Genomic DNA, 14,913 nt, shown 5'->3' on the forward strand with positions numbered 1-14,913 from the left:
ACAGCAGCTGATAGAGACCTACAATACAAGAGACACATTAGTAACAGGTCTATAACACTATAACAACAACAATTACCTCTACCCTACTGTAACGAAGGCGCACTTCGTTACCAATCATTTGCACATTTATATTGTACACTTATTGACTTATTGAATAGTTTGCACAGTGTAATTTGCACAGTAATTTTTGCACAGCATTAATAATTGCACACAGAGTCATGATGAAGGGCAGCATTCCCACTCCAAATGTTTAGAAGGTTCTTAACTCCGATCAGAAAAAGTCACTAGATTTGTCGCTAGTCATTTTTGAGAAATAAAGTCGCCAGGTGGGTCAGAAAAGTCGCAAATCTAGTGACAAAGTGGCCAAGTTGGTAACAGTGGTCGTATTCTATTACCTGAGTGCAAGTGAACTTAGTCGGTCATTAGTTCATTTCACAAAAACAGCTATAGATCCAATTACTGTTACATGTTTCAAACGCTCTACAGAAATAAAACATACAGTACATTATTTTTTATTGGGCACAGGTGACAGTGTGCTCAGGAGTCACTGTCAGAAGTGGACTACCTTCTCCCTCGAGTTCCTCTGGTTCTTGTTGGAGGAGCTCCTTCTCCTTCTGACAGGCCTTGAGCTTTCTGTCCCGCTTCTCCTTTTTCTTCTCCCTTCTCTGTTTAGGGTTCAGGATATTGAAGAACCTCCTCAGCATGGACGGCTTCTTGGCCTTTTTTTTTTTTTCTTCTTCTTTTGTAACTTCCTCTGGAGAGCTGGCCACCTGTGCCTCAGCGCTGTTGTGTTTGACCTGCTGGTGGAGAGCCGCCTCCTCCTTACAGGCCTCCTGGGCCCTCAAGGCTGTCTCTCTCTCTGCAGCTTTCCTTCCGGCTCCTCCGTTTGTTGAGTTTTGAGCTTAGCGGCCAGCTCTTTCAGCTCCTGCACACATTCTCTCAAAGTCTCCACTGCACAGGCTTGGAGCTTGCCAACCTGCTCCTGGAGGATCTTGTTCTCCTTCTTGTAGTCCTCCAGCTTGCTCTCCTGTTGGTGTATTGACAGAAGGCCAGATTGCCTTTGCGGAGGGCCTCGTTCTCCTTTTTATAGGTCTTGCACTTGCTGTCCAGCTGCGGCATAGTGGCTCTCAAATTGTGGAGTTCGTTTCTAACCACCAATTCTTCCTGGAGGGACTCTTCTCTACATCAGAGGCATCGAGCGCCCAGGCATGCTCCGAAATATTTTGGCAGGGGTCCCAATTTGTTTCGCGGAGGGCCTCATACTCCTTCCAATAGGCCTTGATGGTCTGCACCTGGTCCTCCTGCTCTCTCTGGAGCTTTTCTTCATGCTTCTCCATTTCGTGGCCTCTGAAAGCCTCTCTCTCTCTCTCAAAAGATATTCTGTCTCTCTTCTCTCTTCTGTTTTTACCTTGTGCTGGTGAAGAATGTGCTGCCATCAGCTGCTGAAAGCTCTTTCACCTGTATTTCAATAGCTCTGGTTACTACAAAGTATGAGCTTTGGGTCGCTGGCCTTGAACAGAAGTTCGTTTGTACTTCTGATTAAAAGTGTTCAGAGTAACACAAACTTTTTAGAAAAAATGTCAGTTACAAGTTAAAAGCCGCGGTTGAATGCAATTTATAAATATGAGAACACTACATTCCCAGAGATGTGCACTGAAATGCAAAAAGGCTGGGAAAAGAAACTGGAATTAAACATCGAGTGTAGTGTTTACTCTACAGTTTTGTAGTCAACATGCCAAGAACAACCAGTAACGCAACTGAATATGTAAAAATCATTGCGTGTTTATGTATTTATCATGCTTACACATAATATAGTAGGACTCTGACATAAAAAATGAAATACTTTATTACAGGAAATATCACAGATGTTTTTAGCATGGATTTAAACATGCACGTGTGTACAGTAGTTTGCTATTCTGTATACAGGTCAATGTAGTAGCCCTAAGTAGCTTTGTGCGGTATGATCACAGAAATAATTTAAGGACCATCAGAGCCTTATATTAGCTATGGGGAAATAGCAAGTAACTATTTATGCTCCATTCATGGCAACAAAAAAAAAATTATACACACACACCCACAAAACTTTCTCATCCAATCACTGCACATAAATAATTGTAAACTTTACAGCAAAATAAATGTCTATAAACAAAGGCCCAACCATGCATTTGTCTGTCTGCAACAAGATCTGGAAGGGAGGGATTTGATCTATCATTTCGTCCAATCATATTCCACTAAAACTGAAACAGAAACTGCTTGATTCAATCAAAGCCTCGGTCAAATAAGAACCAAGCTCCTCAAAACACATCTTGAGTTGTATGCTACTACGTAGCTTCCCAAAATAGACAAAATTATACTCTTAAAGTTGAGCTAAGCGCAAGAGGATTAATCCACTGAAGGCACTTCAGGCAGTATTTGAACAGTAAAACTAACAATCCAAAGTCAAAATATAAAAAAAAGCCATTCAGTCAGTAGTGCCATAGCCTGTGTAAGACATAAGTTTCTCACATCCCAATAATGTCTCCAATTACAACTCAGAGATTAGTACTAGGTGTGAATAAGTCCCTGACAGGTAAAGGGACATACTCAACTAGTAAGACTAGTGTTTGATTTCTAGAGACCAGAACAAAGAGACTGGGTTCGAGTTTGAAGTCCCAGTCTTTGGCCCATTTATTGTCTTCATTGTCATGTAGTCACTGTACACAGATGTTGCTCCCATTGAGAAAGTCTGTGTTGTTGGGTGGTTGATTGATAGAAGATTGTTGTGTTCCTCTATAGCAGCTTCTGGTTGAGGATTTCCCAAATCATTAACTTCCTGAAGAGCGGCATGTGGCACTAAGGAGAAAGAGACAGATGTTCCCTTCAATGTTTGTAAAAAACAATGCGTGGAAGATGCATTATATGCATTATATTACAGGTGAACCTATATACCTGTCTGAAGCTGAGGGGCTTTCCTTTCGCGATATAGTCAGCGTATTTACAGGCAAAAACACCGCAGTCACTGCCATTTTTCTGCTGGGGAATCTCCTGTACAGGAATGCACAGTGTACATTTAGTCTCACAGAACAGGATGACACATTTCACCCAGATAAACCTGATGCGATTCCTTCCACTTTCACTTACGCTGGCCCTCAAGCTGCCGACAGTCCATTTGGCGCTGTCCAGGTCTCGGCCCTTCTTGGCTTTGTGCTCCTCCTCCAGGTAGAGTCTGGGAAACGGGCACAATGAAGTCATTTTCCCCAATTACACAAGAATCAGGGCATTTTATGACAAACGCCTTCATGATGGTGGGATAACTTGAGATGAAGACTCACAGTAAGAGATTACAGATGTCGTCATGTCTCTGGCCCATCGAGTCGTATGACTTCACTGTCCGGGATTTGAAATCTATCACCTGGAGAAAGTGAAAGGTCAAAAAAGGAAAAACGTATGTCAAGAAGCAGCAACTTAAGAACGTAAAAAAATAAACAAATAAGGGAACAAATCATAAATCCAGCAAGTGATTGTGGTTCTGAACTTTCTGACTCACAGCCATGGCCCAGTGGACGCCCAGATGCAGGGGGACCAGTATGAGATCATACTGGAAGAGGTCCACAGCCTTGGTCCAGCGCTTCACGGCAGCGTGGCCTCCAGCCTGCCCCCCTCCCCCGCCCCGCAGCTTGGGGAAGAAGAAGGTGCTGAAGGAGTAGACCTTCAATCCTGCTGCTTGGCCAGAGCCCCGCTCCATGACCAGGGAAAGGTAGAAGTTGATCACCTTGGCGGAGGGAATATAAAATGAGCCACAAAATGCAATACCCGACCGTACTTATATTTAAATTTGAAATGAAATAAATCACACTTGACATCACATACAGTCTACACTTAAACCTTGGGCTGGGTGATGTGGTTGAAATCAATATCAGGATAATCATAAGGATTTTTCCGATATCGATATACATCACGATATGGCTCACATATGCAAAATCACACTAAATAATCAATGTTCATCCCATTGAACCGAATGGTAATGTTAGGTGTGATGTCAAACAAAACAGAAATTTTCAAATATTCCTTAAAATGTTTCACATCTCATTTTGTCAGTTTTAAAATCAAATTTGCTTGTTATCATCAATTTAGACAGCAGAATTGTGTCACAATATCCCAAAATCACCATATGATTTCACCAAAAGACAATAAACGATAATATTGATTTATCGCCCAGCCCTACTTAAACCTCTTAAACTTGTCCTTGTACTGTTACTACACCGTACCTCATCGTTGAGCCAGCTGCCTTCCTGCAGGGTGGACAGGTCTCTCTGCGTGATGCGGAGTTTGAAAGCAGCACTTAGAACAAGGTTTGGGTCACTCTGAGCCAGAGCACGAATCACCTCCGCTGCCATGTCCTACACACACACACACACACACACACACACACACACACACACACACACACAATGAATACATGACCAAAAGAAAAAGTATGTATTAGGGATGAGACGATATGCTTACGATACGAATCAATATGCGATATGAGGTTCACGATATGATACAACCACGGTACGATGTAATAAATAAAAGTTCAATGACAACTAGGGCTGGGGCGACTCATCGACGTAATCGACGTCATCGATTCCGGAAATACGTCGATTTGCATAACGTGCGTCGGCGCGTCGCAATGAAGTAAGATGGCTGCGCCCGGTCAAAGCATGGATTCCCCCGGAGAACAAGCTGCAGCTAAAAAACCTCGCCCACGATCATCTAAAGTGTGGGAGTATTTAAGACAGAGACCCAACAATGTGGTGCTCTGTAAGCTCTGCAAATTGGAAATGGCTTATCACAGCAGAACTGCTATGCACGAACACTTGAAGCAAAAGCATCCCGGAGCGCTTTGTCAAGACAGCAGCAAGACAGCATCGTAAGTCCTGTTTACTTTTTGTCCCCACCCAAGCATGATATATTAGGATTATCAACACGCGGAACGTGTTTCTGTTAGTAGCAGTCACTTATAATTGATTTTCTAAATGTTTCTTCATCGCCCCCATGTTAAAACTAATTTCTGCACCGCTGCTAACGTAACGTTACACCATGCGTCATCTAACGTTGTTATTCGGCCGTTTTATATTTTCTGTTTACTTTAACGGCCATGTATGAGTGAGAAAATGGCTTAAACTAACGTTGTTACAGTCTGTAAATCGTTTCAATTATTTTCCTTGCCCCACACTGATGCAAAAATACATTTGCCAGTGATTATCTTAACTGCATATTACTCCAGTGATGAAATAAATCCATGTCATAACCATTTTAAGTTTTAAGTCAAGTACTTAAGTAAAAATACTGATTCTCCAGTTCAGAGAAAGTGTTGACATACAGTGATTAAATTAATCTGTGTCACAGCAATCCTTTTGAATTTGAGGTCCAGTATTTTTCTGATCAGGCATCTGACAAATAGGGTCTATTATTATTATTATTATTATTATTATTAATATCATAACACAGCAGTGACGTGGAAATTAGACAAATTTTAAAATATGCCACTATTATCATTATTCTAATGTGCTTTATGTGTCTCTTTTTCAGGATGAGGCAAAGCAGTGTGGAGGACTTTTTCCACAAAAGGAACCCAAATCCATGCACACCCCAGATGGCTGCTGAGCTTTCTTAACTGTTGCTCGAATTGCACTAATTTTACTGTAAGATGAGGGGGAGGGAGAGAAAGAGAGAAGGAGAGGTGGAGGGAGGGGAGGGAAAGAAGGAGAGGGGGAGAGAGATTGTGTCTATGTGCTTGGGTGTGTGTTACTTAGAGTTGATTAAGAATTCACTAGTTTTAGTTATTCCTGTTAGAAAAAAATGTAAGTGTTACTCAAATTGCACTAATTTTATGATTTTATGTTGGACTGCTAAACTCGAGGTTGCACAATGTTTTGGTATTCCTCCTGAAAGTGACTTGAATTTTACATTGTTTCATTTATTTTGTTGTTGGATTGCTAAATGTAGATTGCACTATATTCCTTTTACTTGAATTGAACAAGCTCTTCCTTTAATTTTATTTTGGAGAGATTTTATGTTGGAATGTTTTTAAGAGAAGATGATTGAATAAAATATTGAAGTATTAATGAGACAAGTTTTTGATATTTATTTTGGGTAAATTAATTGTTATATTAATCGAGTAATAAAAAAATTATCTTTCGAATAATCGATAAATTAGTCGTTAGATTAATCGACTAATCGAAAAAAGAATCATTAGATTAATCTATAAAATCAAAAATCAAATAAAATAATCAATAAAAAAATAATCGTTAGGTGCAGCCCTAATGACAACAAAGTATGACTGTGCAGATTTAGCTTTATTTCTGAGCCACCGATCTTTCTTGCAATGGCGTTGGCTTGCAAGAATGTAAACAACAATTTAAAAATGTCATTACAAAGTGTAAATAATATAATTTAGATGGAGAGCTTGTGAAATTGTAATGGGCAAGCCGTCTTATTTGCGATTACTACAGCAGAATAAAATTTAGCTAATATTGCGATTCATTTTTCTGCCCCACCATACGTACTGTCCCTTTTTTGTATTCCGATAAATTGAATTTCAATATATTGTCCCATCCCCTAGTATGTATACTTTCTTCCACACAGCAACACATCTCACTCATGCAAACATTTTCTCTCACCTTAGTCAGTCTAGGTAGGTCGTCGTCGATGTGGCGTGTATGGGTTGTGTGTGCACAATGTGTGTCAGGCTGGGCGAGAGCAGGAGTCTCTCTGTCCACCAGATTGAGGCGAGTCGCTACTTCTGTAGAGAGGTCCAACTCTGCTGCTTGTTTCTGCTGGGGAGACGGTTGATGTTACAGAAATAATGCTATTCCTTTTCCACCATACTTATAGCTTAATGAAGGCTTTTACATGTGAGAGAGAGAGAGAAAAAGAGAGATGACCACCTTTCCACATCTGACATGCTGTGTGTCCTCAAAGGCTCCACTGAACGTCTTACTGAAGCTCATGCCACCCCTCCTGGAGACGAATCATATAGATTAGAAAAAGAATCATAATTCATGAACATGCATATTAGGACACATATAATGTATATAAACACACCAACCTGTCTTTGGCTTCCTTGGTTGCAGATGCATTTCTCCACGTAAACACACTTGGGGTGGCTAAGCAATAGAAAGAGATGAGCGGGGTTATTAGTCTGAGAGGGCAGATTCATTGGGGCTTGTTTACTGACATGGACACTAAAAGGTTAGGTTTGGCTGAAAAGGTTCATCAGGTAATCACAACCGACTGGGAGCTATAACATTCTGTCACACCCACGCGACTCATTAACATAATGAGTCTATTAACGGCTGATAGAAAGAACAATTTGCGACTTTGCAATAAAAGTATCACTTCAAGAACCAAAATGGAAAGCATTACTATAAGTACACATTAATTTACAGACTTCCAGCTGTTTTTTTGGAGTATGTTATGGTGACTATGGTCTATGGAGGTGTTTACCTGTAATGTGTCCTGTCTTCCTGGGTACAGATTCACAGGCTCTTCCCGAAGCAGCAGCTCTGTGTTCAGTCTGCAGAAGTGACTCACTGGTAGCAAACATGGGAAAGAAGGGAGAGGTATCAGAATCTGAGAAGACTGATGGACTCATGATTTTGGGGCATTTTGTTAGATGGATCTTAGTGAAATTTGCCTCTTGTCTCTTCACATTAATAAGGGGTTTACACTCACTCTTGTGGTTTTGTTTGGTTGAAAGGCAGCGGTTGGCTTTTGCTGTATTTCTCCGTCACCATCTCCAACAAGCGCCTGTAATGCTCTTTATTATTCTGCTTTATGGCCTAGAGGAAGAATCCAAACACATAACAACTGGTTAGTAGCAGTCCAACAAAGCCACAGGGTATGAAGAGTCTTGAATCTCAATCAATGCTCAATCTATCAGGTGATTCTCTTGGTTTTGAAAAACTATTAAATTAAGTACTACTCAAAACTGCACTAGGCAACTTTGCACATTGGCGGCCCCAAATGGAGGAGAATGGTTGAATTTTGAGGCTTAAATACCCAGAGACCATGTAATGCGGTGATGTCACCACCTGTTGTACTCTATAGAAGGTGACATCACCTGGCAGCAAAGACCAGCCAAAAGCAGATGGTCAGTTCAGTACCCGACTTTTCACCATTAGGTGTCAGGCTTCACCACAGATTTGGGTTTGGGGCTTTAGTTACACTTTAAGTTTCAATTTGTCACTTCCTGTGCACAGCGAAGATTTCCTGCCAGTGACCATACAGGACACAAGAGTTTAATTTGGGCAAATAGGGTGAATCTACGGCGTCTCAAACAGAGGGGATGGGACGTTCTTCTCTGTTGCAGCCCCACTTCTTTAGGCTGATAAGACAGGTGTATGTTTACATAAAAATCTCACCCAGTGTAGCATTAAGAAAACGCAAGATGTCCCTAACCCTAAACCCTAACTGAATAAAACATAAAAATGATACATGATTATAAGGTACCACTGTATAAATCCAACCATTATGTCAACTGTGTATTTTACCTCTTCCACCGTAAGACTGGGCTTGTAGCAGCGGTTGTGTCCGAGGCCATTACATGTCAGGTCTGGGTTGGTTACCCTCAGAGCCGGCCTAGAGGGCAGCAGCTGGAGGGAACTCCTTCTCTCTCTGTCTTTCCCCCGGTCAGGAATACCTGTAGGCAGCCCTGCCCCACTGGATTCAGAGGGGTAATATATATTAGTCAGGGAGCGTTACAAGTGTCAAAATATGCTACTTAGATGAGACATTGATGATTGCGTGGTTGCATACAGATCTACAAGGAAAGTGGATGAGTGAAAGGCAGCACAGCATTGGATAAATAAAGTGAAACTCAAACATCGGACCACTTGCCTGTATTTCCTCATCAAAGGAGGTGAGGAGCTCTGGAAGAGATTCTTACCGCCCCTCTCCCGCTCAGTGAGTCCACCCACTGGTTTATCTGTAGAGCAAGAACAAGATCAACCAAATGAAACATGGGAAATGGGAGGGTATTAGGATGAGAAGGCAAAGAATACAGAGAAAGTGACATTAAAAAAAACAAAATCAAGAAAAATCAGCAGAACATGTGATTGAGTCAGATATGTACTAGGAGAATTTTCTCCCCAAAAGCTATAATTCTACTCCTGCAGTAACAGTTGTCCTTGCTTACCCATCCTCCACTCAGAACTGTTCATCCATGAGGTGTGGAGCTCATCTATCCCCATCAGGGTAACAGGCTGCATCTAAGGAGGCAATGGATATGATTCAAGTTGGAGAATAACAATGATTGTAAAGCCAGAGCATCAAACTGAACTGTGCATTGTTCCTGATTTACTGTCCAACGTCTACACAAACACTATGGGATAACTGAAAGCAGTCGGAACTGTCCAGTCTTTTCATATACATGTGTAAGCAGTTCATGGGACAAATGTGTGTCTGAGTGACGGAGAGAAAAAAGCGCACAAACCTGGGTGTTTTCATAATGTTTATGCTTCTCGCAGTTGGTTAGTGGGTTCCGCAGTCTGAGCAGACCCGCTACCCCTGCCACAGTCTTCTTCACAAAGCTAATAACTACATCTAAGACACAAGAGGCAGCAAATCAATCATCATATTCACTTCTGCCACCACATTTGCATTTATTGGAGAATTCGGAAACGATGCCAAAACTATTTGTTTACACACCTCGCCTACATCTTTTCACCTCCACCTGCTCGCTCTGACAAACACTGTCTGCGACATAAACGCTGAAACAGAATAAAATAAACTGTTATCAATGAAGAATGGCACAAAAACGAAATTCATACATATACAGCTTGCTATCAAGAGGCAAGCTTAGTTTTTGACAGTTAAATCAGCCAATGCCAGCCAGCTGACATTAGCTAGCTTACTACTTGGTTACCTATTGTTAGCTTGGTAACCAGATCTAGCGGATAACAGAGTTAAGGCAGCACTGAATATTCAACTAACGTTAGACAACAGTTAGCTAGCTTACTAAAATGGCCCGATATATTCAATAACCAACCTCTGGTAATTACGTTTCGCCGGTCTACCGTGGTTCTCTTGCTGTTGTGCCCTCACTGTCACGCCAGCTCGCGTGTGTGTCTCCCCGCTAACGTTACCCTTCCTAGGCCACTCGCTGGGGTTTTGCCCCGTAATGGGCTCAAAGAGCGACGAGATTCCGTCAACTATCCATCCATACATCCCAGACAAATACAAGAAGATGGAAACGAGGTCTTCTACACGGGCCAGGTCTATTTCACAAGAGATAAAGTGTCACAACACAACCTACGACACACCATTTAACTCCCCTCTTTAGTGTTAGCTTTAGCATTAGCCTAGCTGTAATGAAATGCAAAGGACGTGCGTCACTCAGTGTTGATAACACGAAGTGCGATCGTTTTGGTGTCTAAAAGAAAAAGGGTGGGCGGAATCTTACATTCAGACCAATGGAAACCGTCCAATTGAAAACCCGGCGTCATGGGACTGCTAAACGAGCGCATCCTCTGACCAACGAGGCAATGAGCGTCGGTGGAAGATCAGAATATCATTGGCTGAGGCTCAGATATTAACAGTTACTTCTTCATTACGTAACGTGATCAACATGTCAGTTATTTGACCTGAGGGTCAGTTATTTGACTTTCAGGTCAGTGAGCTTGAGCACAAAATAGTCTCATTTCCAAGAGGAGCGACTCTGAACCATAGGTAAAGAGGGGTCAGTGGGATATCTCCAACTGATTTAAAAAACAAAAACAAAAAACCCTTTCATTTTGCTTGTCAAATTGAAAAATGTGTATATAACACCAGCTTAGGCATGCCTGGCCACCCCAAGAAGAGTATGAATTAAGAGCCCCAATGAAAGACAAACAATGCTCTGGCATTTTGTAATCACATTTAAAATATTTATTAATTTTATGGTAGAAACATCAATAATAGAAAATATTAAAAACAGAGTTCACCTTTGTACATTTACACACCGATTAGCTATGTTGATCCTTCCAGTGCAAAACAATTACACATTTGGACACATGTACGAACAACATTGCCAACAGCAGACCTATTTACAGAGCATAAACAGGTAAAAAACTTAGGTAGAAAAATAGCAAACAGCACTATTTAAAAACAAAAGCAACTTATTAGCAGTGACCTTTACAATGCTGAGGTACAGAGAATAGAAAAATCAATAGAAAATCTTAAAAAATAATTTATTTACTTATAAAATCAAGGACGTCATCAAAAATTCAATACTTCTATGTGATATTCCTTTGTGCACTTGTACACATGGGTGCAAAGCATGGACGGTTTGGGGATCGTAAGGTGAAAGGAGACATTCATGACTTCAGTGGTCGGACTTCTTTGGGTGTGGGTGGAGAACAGAAGAACCTGGATCGGACACAAAAAAAACAGCCAAAGTCAGATCTTTTTTCCACAAATCCATGCAAACAAGTTAAACAAAACCACTGGTGATGTTCTGAATTTATTGTATTATTTATATTTCTTTGAGAACAGTCAGCCAATGCCAATTACAATTACAATCCTCGCTGCAGTGTCTCTTATTGTAGCTGAAGTCATCTTAAAATTTAGTTGGGCGGAGCGACTTGTATGGGGGTTTCCTCCGGCAAAGCTGCTATGAAGGAGATAATGAAGCAGCTTATTTTGTCTCCTACAGTATTGGGACGGTCGGCAAGATGGCGGGACAAACATCAGCTTCCGAGTCATGAAGGAAAGTGGGAGGAGGACATTTCAGAATTGTTATTGTGAATATTTCTGTGCATTTGTTTACCTTCAGAAGATACTTATTGGCCATTTTTTGTGAATTTAAATAAAACATAAGAAAATAATTGTCCTGAATTAATATGCAAGCAAGCAACTAGGATTGTGCACTTATAGAAGGCGACCATTATTTTTTGTCAGGAGTAAATTGAAAGCAATGCAACAAAACACACTGGAACTAAGTCCTCCATTTGTAATTGATAAATATATTTTGGTGTACACATGATGTCTCATTTTCTCATTCACAAAATTAGATTGGAATATCCGAGTTGGCCAGTAAATCTTATTTTAGGCGGATATCTGCCAATACTGATCTGCTGCCAATTGATCCAGAATCCCTAAAAGTGTAACACATCAAACATCAATGAACGTGAGACGGACATGCAAACAGAACCTCAAAAACCACCAACCGTAATTCAGTTCTGTAAAACAAGACATGAGAAAATGCCCCTGCGTTGAAACACTACTCGCATGACAAACTGTCCATCTACAGTGTGCTCAAGAATGACTGCTGACACAAGTTAGTACCCATCCCGAGAGGTGCATTCTGGTACTTGTTTGTTTGGTGGAGTGAGTATGTTACACTCACACTCACCTGGACCATACAGGTAAAGGGGCGACAGGCAGCTCAGGTACAGCCACGTCCCATTCTCCTGCAGCCAGCGCTGCCGATAACCAACCATATCAGGGGAACAGGCTGCCTGTCCCTGCCTCGTCATTTCCTCTTTTGGGGGCGGGGCTAAGTGAGTCTCGCTTACTGGGTTGGGAGATGATAGAGCACACAGGTTTCGTGGTTTTGGTAACATGGTCCCAGGAAGTGTTTAGCCAACCATCAAAAATAAATAAATAAAATTCATGGCTTTGTCATCTTTGTCCTAAAATTGCTCTTGTTTGTACTGACAGAACAGAGAAGCCTAAGTTACAAATGAATGGTAAAAACACTTCCTGGAACAAGAGCTGCATTTAAAAACATATGCCCAATGGCCCATAACATCTCCCAGTGTGATACCACATACCATAATTCAAATTAATTAGGTGCTCAGGACTCAACAAATAGTGCCAATTAATATTGCAGCGTAGGATTTCTTGAAATCTTCAGGGTACCATCACCAGTGTAATTCCAAACTTAATGGACTGTATACTGCTCAGAGTACTGCCTTGTGCAATCAGTCATAGATGCTTACAATAATTTTCAATAAAAATACCATATTAATATTTGTAAATGCGACAGTTTGCCATAGAGGAAAAGTACAATGAATACACAGACAGGTCTCCATAGTGACAGTGCACCCCCAACCTATGAAATGAAGTAATGGACAAGCTGTGACTTCTCATGGACCCAGTGTTGACCTCATACTCCCTTTGTCTCTAATTAACAGTGAATCGATTCCCGTTCTTCCCTTTCCTCCACCTTTGTGCATTCGACTCCGTCCCTTGTCCTTACACACACCTGGTGCTTCCCTCTTCTATCTAATCCCTCTCACCTTGCCTAGTTCCCACCAGCCGTTGCTGGACTTTCTCCAGATGGTGGATATATTCTGTCAGGGATCGCTCTGGATCATGTGATGTTCCCCCAGAATGCCCAGAGGCCATAGTGGAGGTGGAGTATGTCCTGAAGAAAGAGGGAGCTCATTAATGAGGAATTAATATATTTGTGCAAGTCTTGAACTTTGAATCTCAAACTGAACAGAGTCTTTGCTCAAGAGGGGCCCAACCTGTTGTGCAACCTGAAGGGTGATTTGACTGGTGGAACGAGGGTCGACACCGTCTCTCTGTGGATGGCACTGCTGTCTCTATTTGGCGGTGAAGACTCAGAATTTGATCTTTGTTGTTGCTGCCTTAAAACCTCCCCTCGAGAACCTATAAGAGAGACGAAGTGTGAGAAAAACAAAACCACAGTTGAGAAGTAGAACCCGCACACCAAAGCATTATTTAACTCTTTATTTCATGACAACGTTTCGATCTGTGATGGATCTTCGTCAGGTCAAATTAAAATAGAGTCAAATTAAAAGAGTTAAATAATACTTGTGCAGGTTCTACTTCCCAGCTGATGTTCGGCACTTAACCCAGCACCCACTGTCGATGTGCGTATAGTTAGTTGTTGGCCAAAAACAAAACCACACAAATAAACACAGTCATGTGATGCACATTATCATAATATATGTTCACCGAGCTGACCTGGAGCATGCCCATTGACGGTCCCAGATGTAGATAATCTTCTAATTGCTCTCTGCCATTTCCTGGTCAGGAACCTCATCCTGAAAAAAAAAAGTGACTGGTCAGTTTTATCAATACACAGCACACTCAAATATCTGCACTTACTCTTTAACAACAAAAAAAGAATCACTTGTACAACCTGGTATGCTCCCTACCTTGAGACTGCAATGACTGCTCGTACAGCAGCTCTAAATCGTGTGAGGGGTCTGCGCTGGGAGGAGAGTGGGGGTGAGGGGCGCGCCCCCATATGGGCAATGAGACACAGTGTGGCCTGCTCACACTCCTGGAATCCTCCTAACAGCAGCAGCAGGTAACGCTTCTGGTACACTAGAGATTTCCTGAAGCTCTCAGCACGCAGGTAGCGCTCATACAACCGCTGCACCTGCAGACAAGAACAGGATGGTTGTCATCCTTTCATTATTGAGATACATAAGCATGACACAAATAACCAAGACGATGATCGTAAATGTTAAAGTTCGTGACATAGGCCACCGTTACACTTGTCATTTCAATGCTACTTATAATCCAGTTAAACCAGGATGCATTAAGTGGCAATTTTGGATGCACCAAAATAGTTTTTTTGTCACATTGTTATTCAAAACCAGATATTGAACTGGTCAAGTTTGTATTATGATAACATTTCTATGTAGCCTGGATGCAATCCCGCGACAATGCACATACAAGCAGTGTGAAGAGATTGGGAGTGACAACGGGAAAAGGTAATAGTCAGATTTAAATAAATATAGCCACAGAAAAAACTGCATAAGGGCCATTTTTAGGTCAAGTATGGACATACAGTCATGTGATCTCATAAAATCAGTTCCTTAAAAGCAGATCTGAAGAAATCATGTTGAAATGACAACTGTAATCGTAGCCAATGTATTCATGTATGCTTATGTATGTTTGGATATGAAGAATGGCATAATATTGTGTGTG

The 14,913-nt window shown here is 41.4% G+C and overlaps 2 protein-coding genes across 4 annotated transcripts in view; both read right to left on the reverse strand.

The window, feature by feature from the left end:
• Nucleotides 1–1,828: 1,828 nt before the first annotated feature.
• On the reverse strand, nt 1,829–10,357 carry senp2 (SUMO specific peptidase 2). Of its 2 annotated transcripts, none has more exons than XM_071915935.2 (17): nt 10,013–10,357; nt 9,673–9,734; nt 9,458–9,567; nt 9,161–9,233; nt 8,863–8,950; nt 8,517–8,685; nt 7,699–7,805; nt 7,471–7,556; nt 7,073–7,130; nt 6,912–6,984; nt 6,645–6,800; nt 4,248–4,379; nt 3,527–3,751; nt 3,312–3,391; nt 3,121–3,205; nt 2,929–3,024; nt 1,829–2,832 (listed from the first exon to the last, which is right to left on the reverse strand). In XM_071915935.2, exons 1-17 carry the CDS (start codon nt 10,189–10,191, stop codon nt 2,770–2,772), a joined length of 1,842 nt encoding a protein of 613 aa, XP_071772036.1. In that variant the 5' UTR covers nt 10,192–10,357; the 3' UTR covers nt 1,829–2,769. The 2 variants fall into 2 exon arrangements, with proteins under 2 accessions (XP_071772036.1, XP_071772037.1); XM_071915936.2 differs by having other exon boundaries at nt 6,645–6,797; nt 10,013–10,356.
• Nucleotides 10,358–10,865: 508 nt separating this feature from the next.
• The window catches only part of pcnt (pericentrin), a 38,775-nt gene continuing 34,727 nt past the window's right edge, over nt 10,866–14,913 (reverse strand). For both annotated transcript variants that reach the window (XM_078289430.1, XM_078289429.1), the window contains exons 56-60: nt 14,133–14,359; nt 13,939–14,018; nt 13,476–13,620; nt 13,245–13,372; nt 10,866–11,370 (exon numbers count right to left, since the gene is read on the reverse strand). In XM_078289430.1, the coding sequence (XP_078145556.1) occupies nt 11,327–11,370; nt 13,245–13,372; nt 13,476–13,620; nt 13,939–14,018; nt 14,133–14,359 (624 nt within the window). In that variant the 3' untranslated portion in view covers nt 10,866–11,326. The remainder of the gene's footprint in view (nt 11,371–13,244; nt 13,373–13,475; nt 13,621–13,938; nt 14,019–14,132; nt 14,360–14,913) is intronic.

Source organism: Centroberyx gerrardi, chromosome 17, assembly GCF_048128805.1.
Source record: "Centroberyx gerrardi isolate f3 chromosome 17, fCenGer3.hap1.cur.20231027, whole genome shotgun sequence".
NCBI classification, from domain to species: Eukaryota; Metazoa; Chordata; class Actinopteri; order Beryciformes; family Berycidae; genus Centroberyx; species Centroberyx gerrardi.

Coding starts and splice junctions, on each gene's coding strand:
- senp2 (XM_071915935.2), bottom strand. CDS start 10,191: ATGTATGGATGGATAGTTGACGGAATCTCGTCGCTCTTTGAGCCCATT. Junction 9,568..9,672: donor GGTGAAAAGATGTAGGCGAG/GTGTGTAAACAA, acceptor CTTGTGTCTTAG/ATGTAGTTATTAGCTTTGTG. Junction 7,131..7,470: donor GAAGACAGGACACATTACAG/GTAAACACCTCC, acceptor TCTATTGCTTAG/CCACCCCAAGTGTGTTTACG.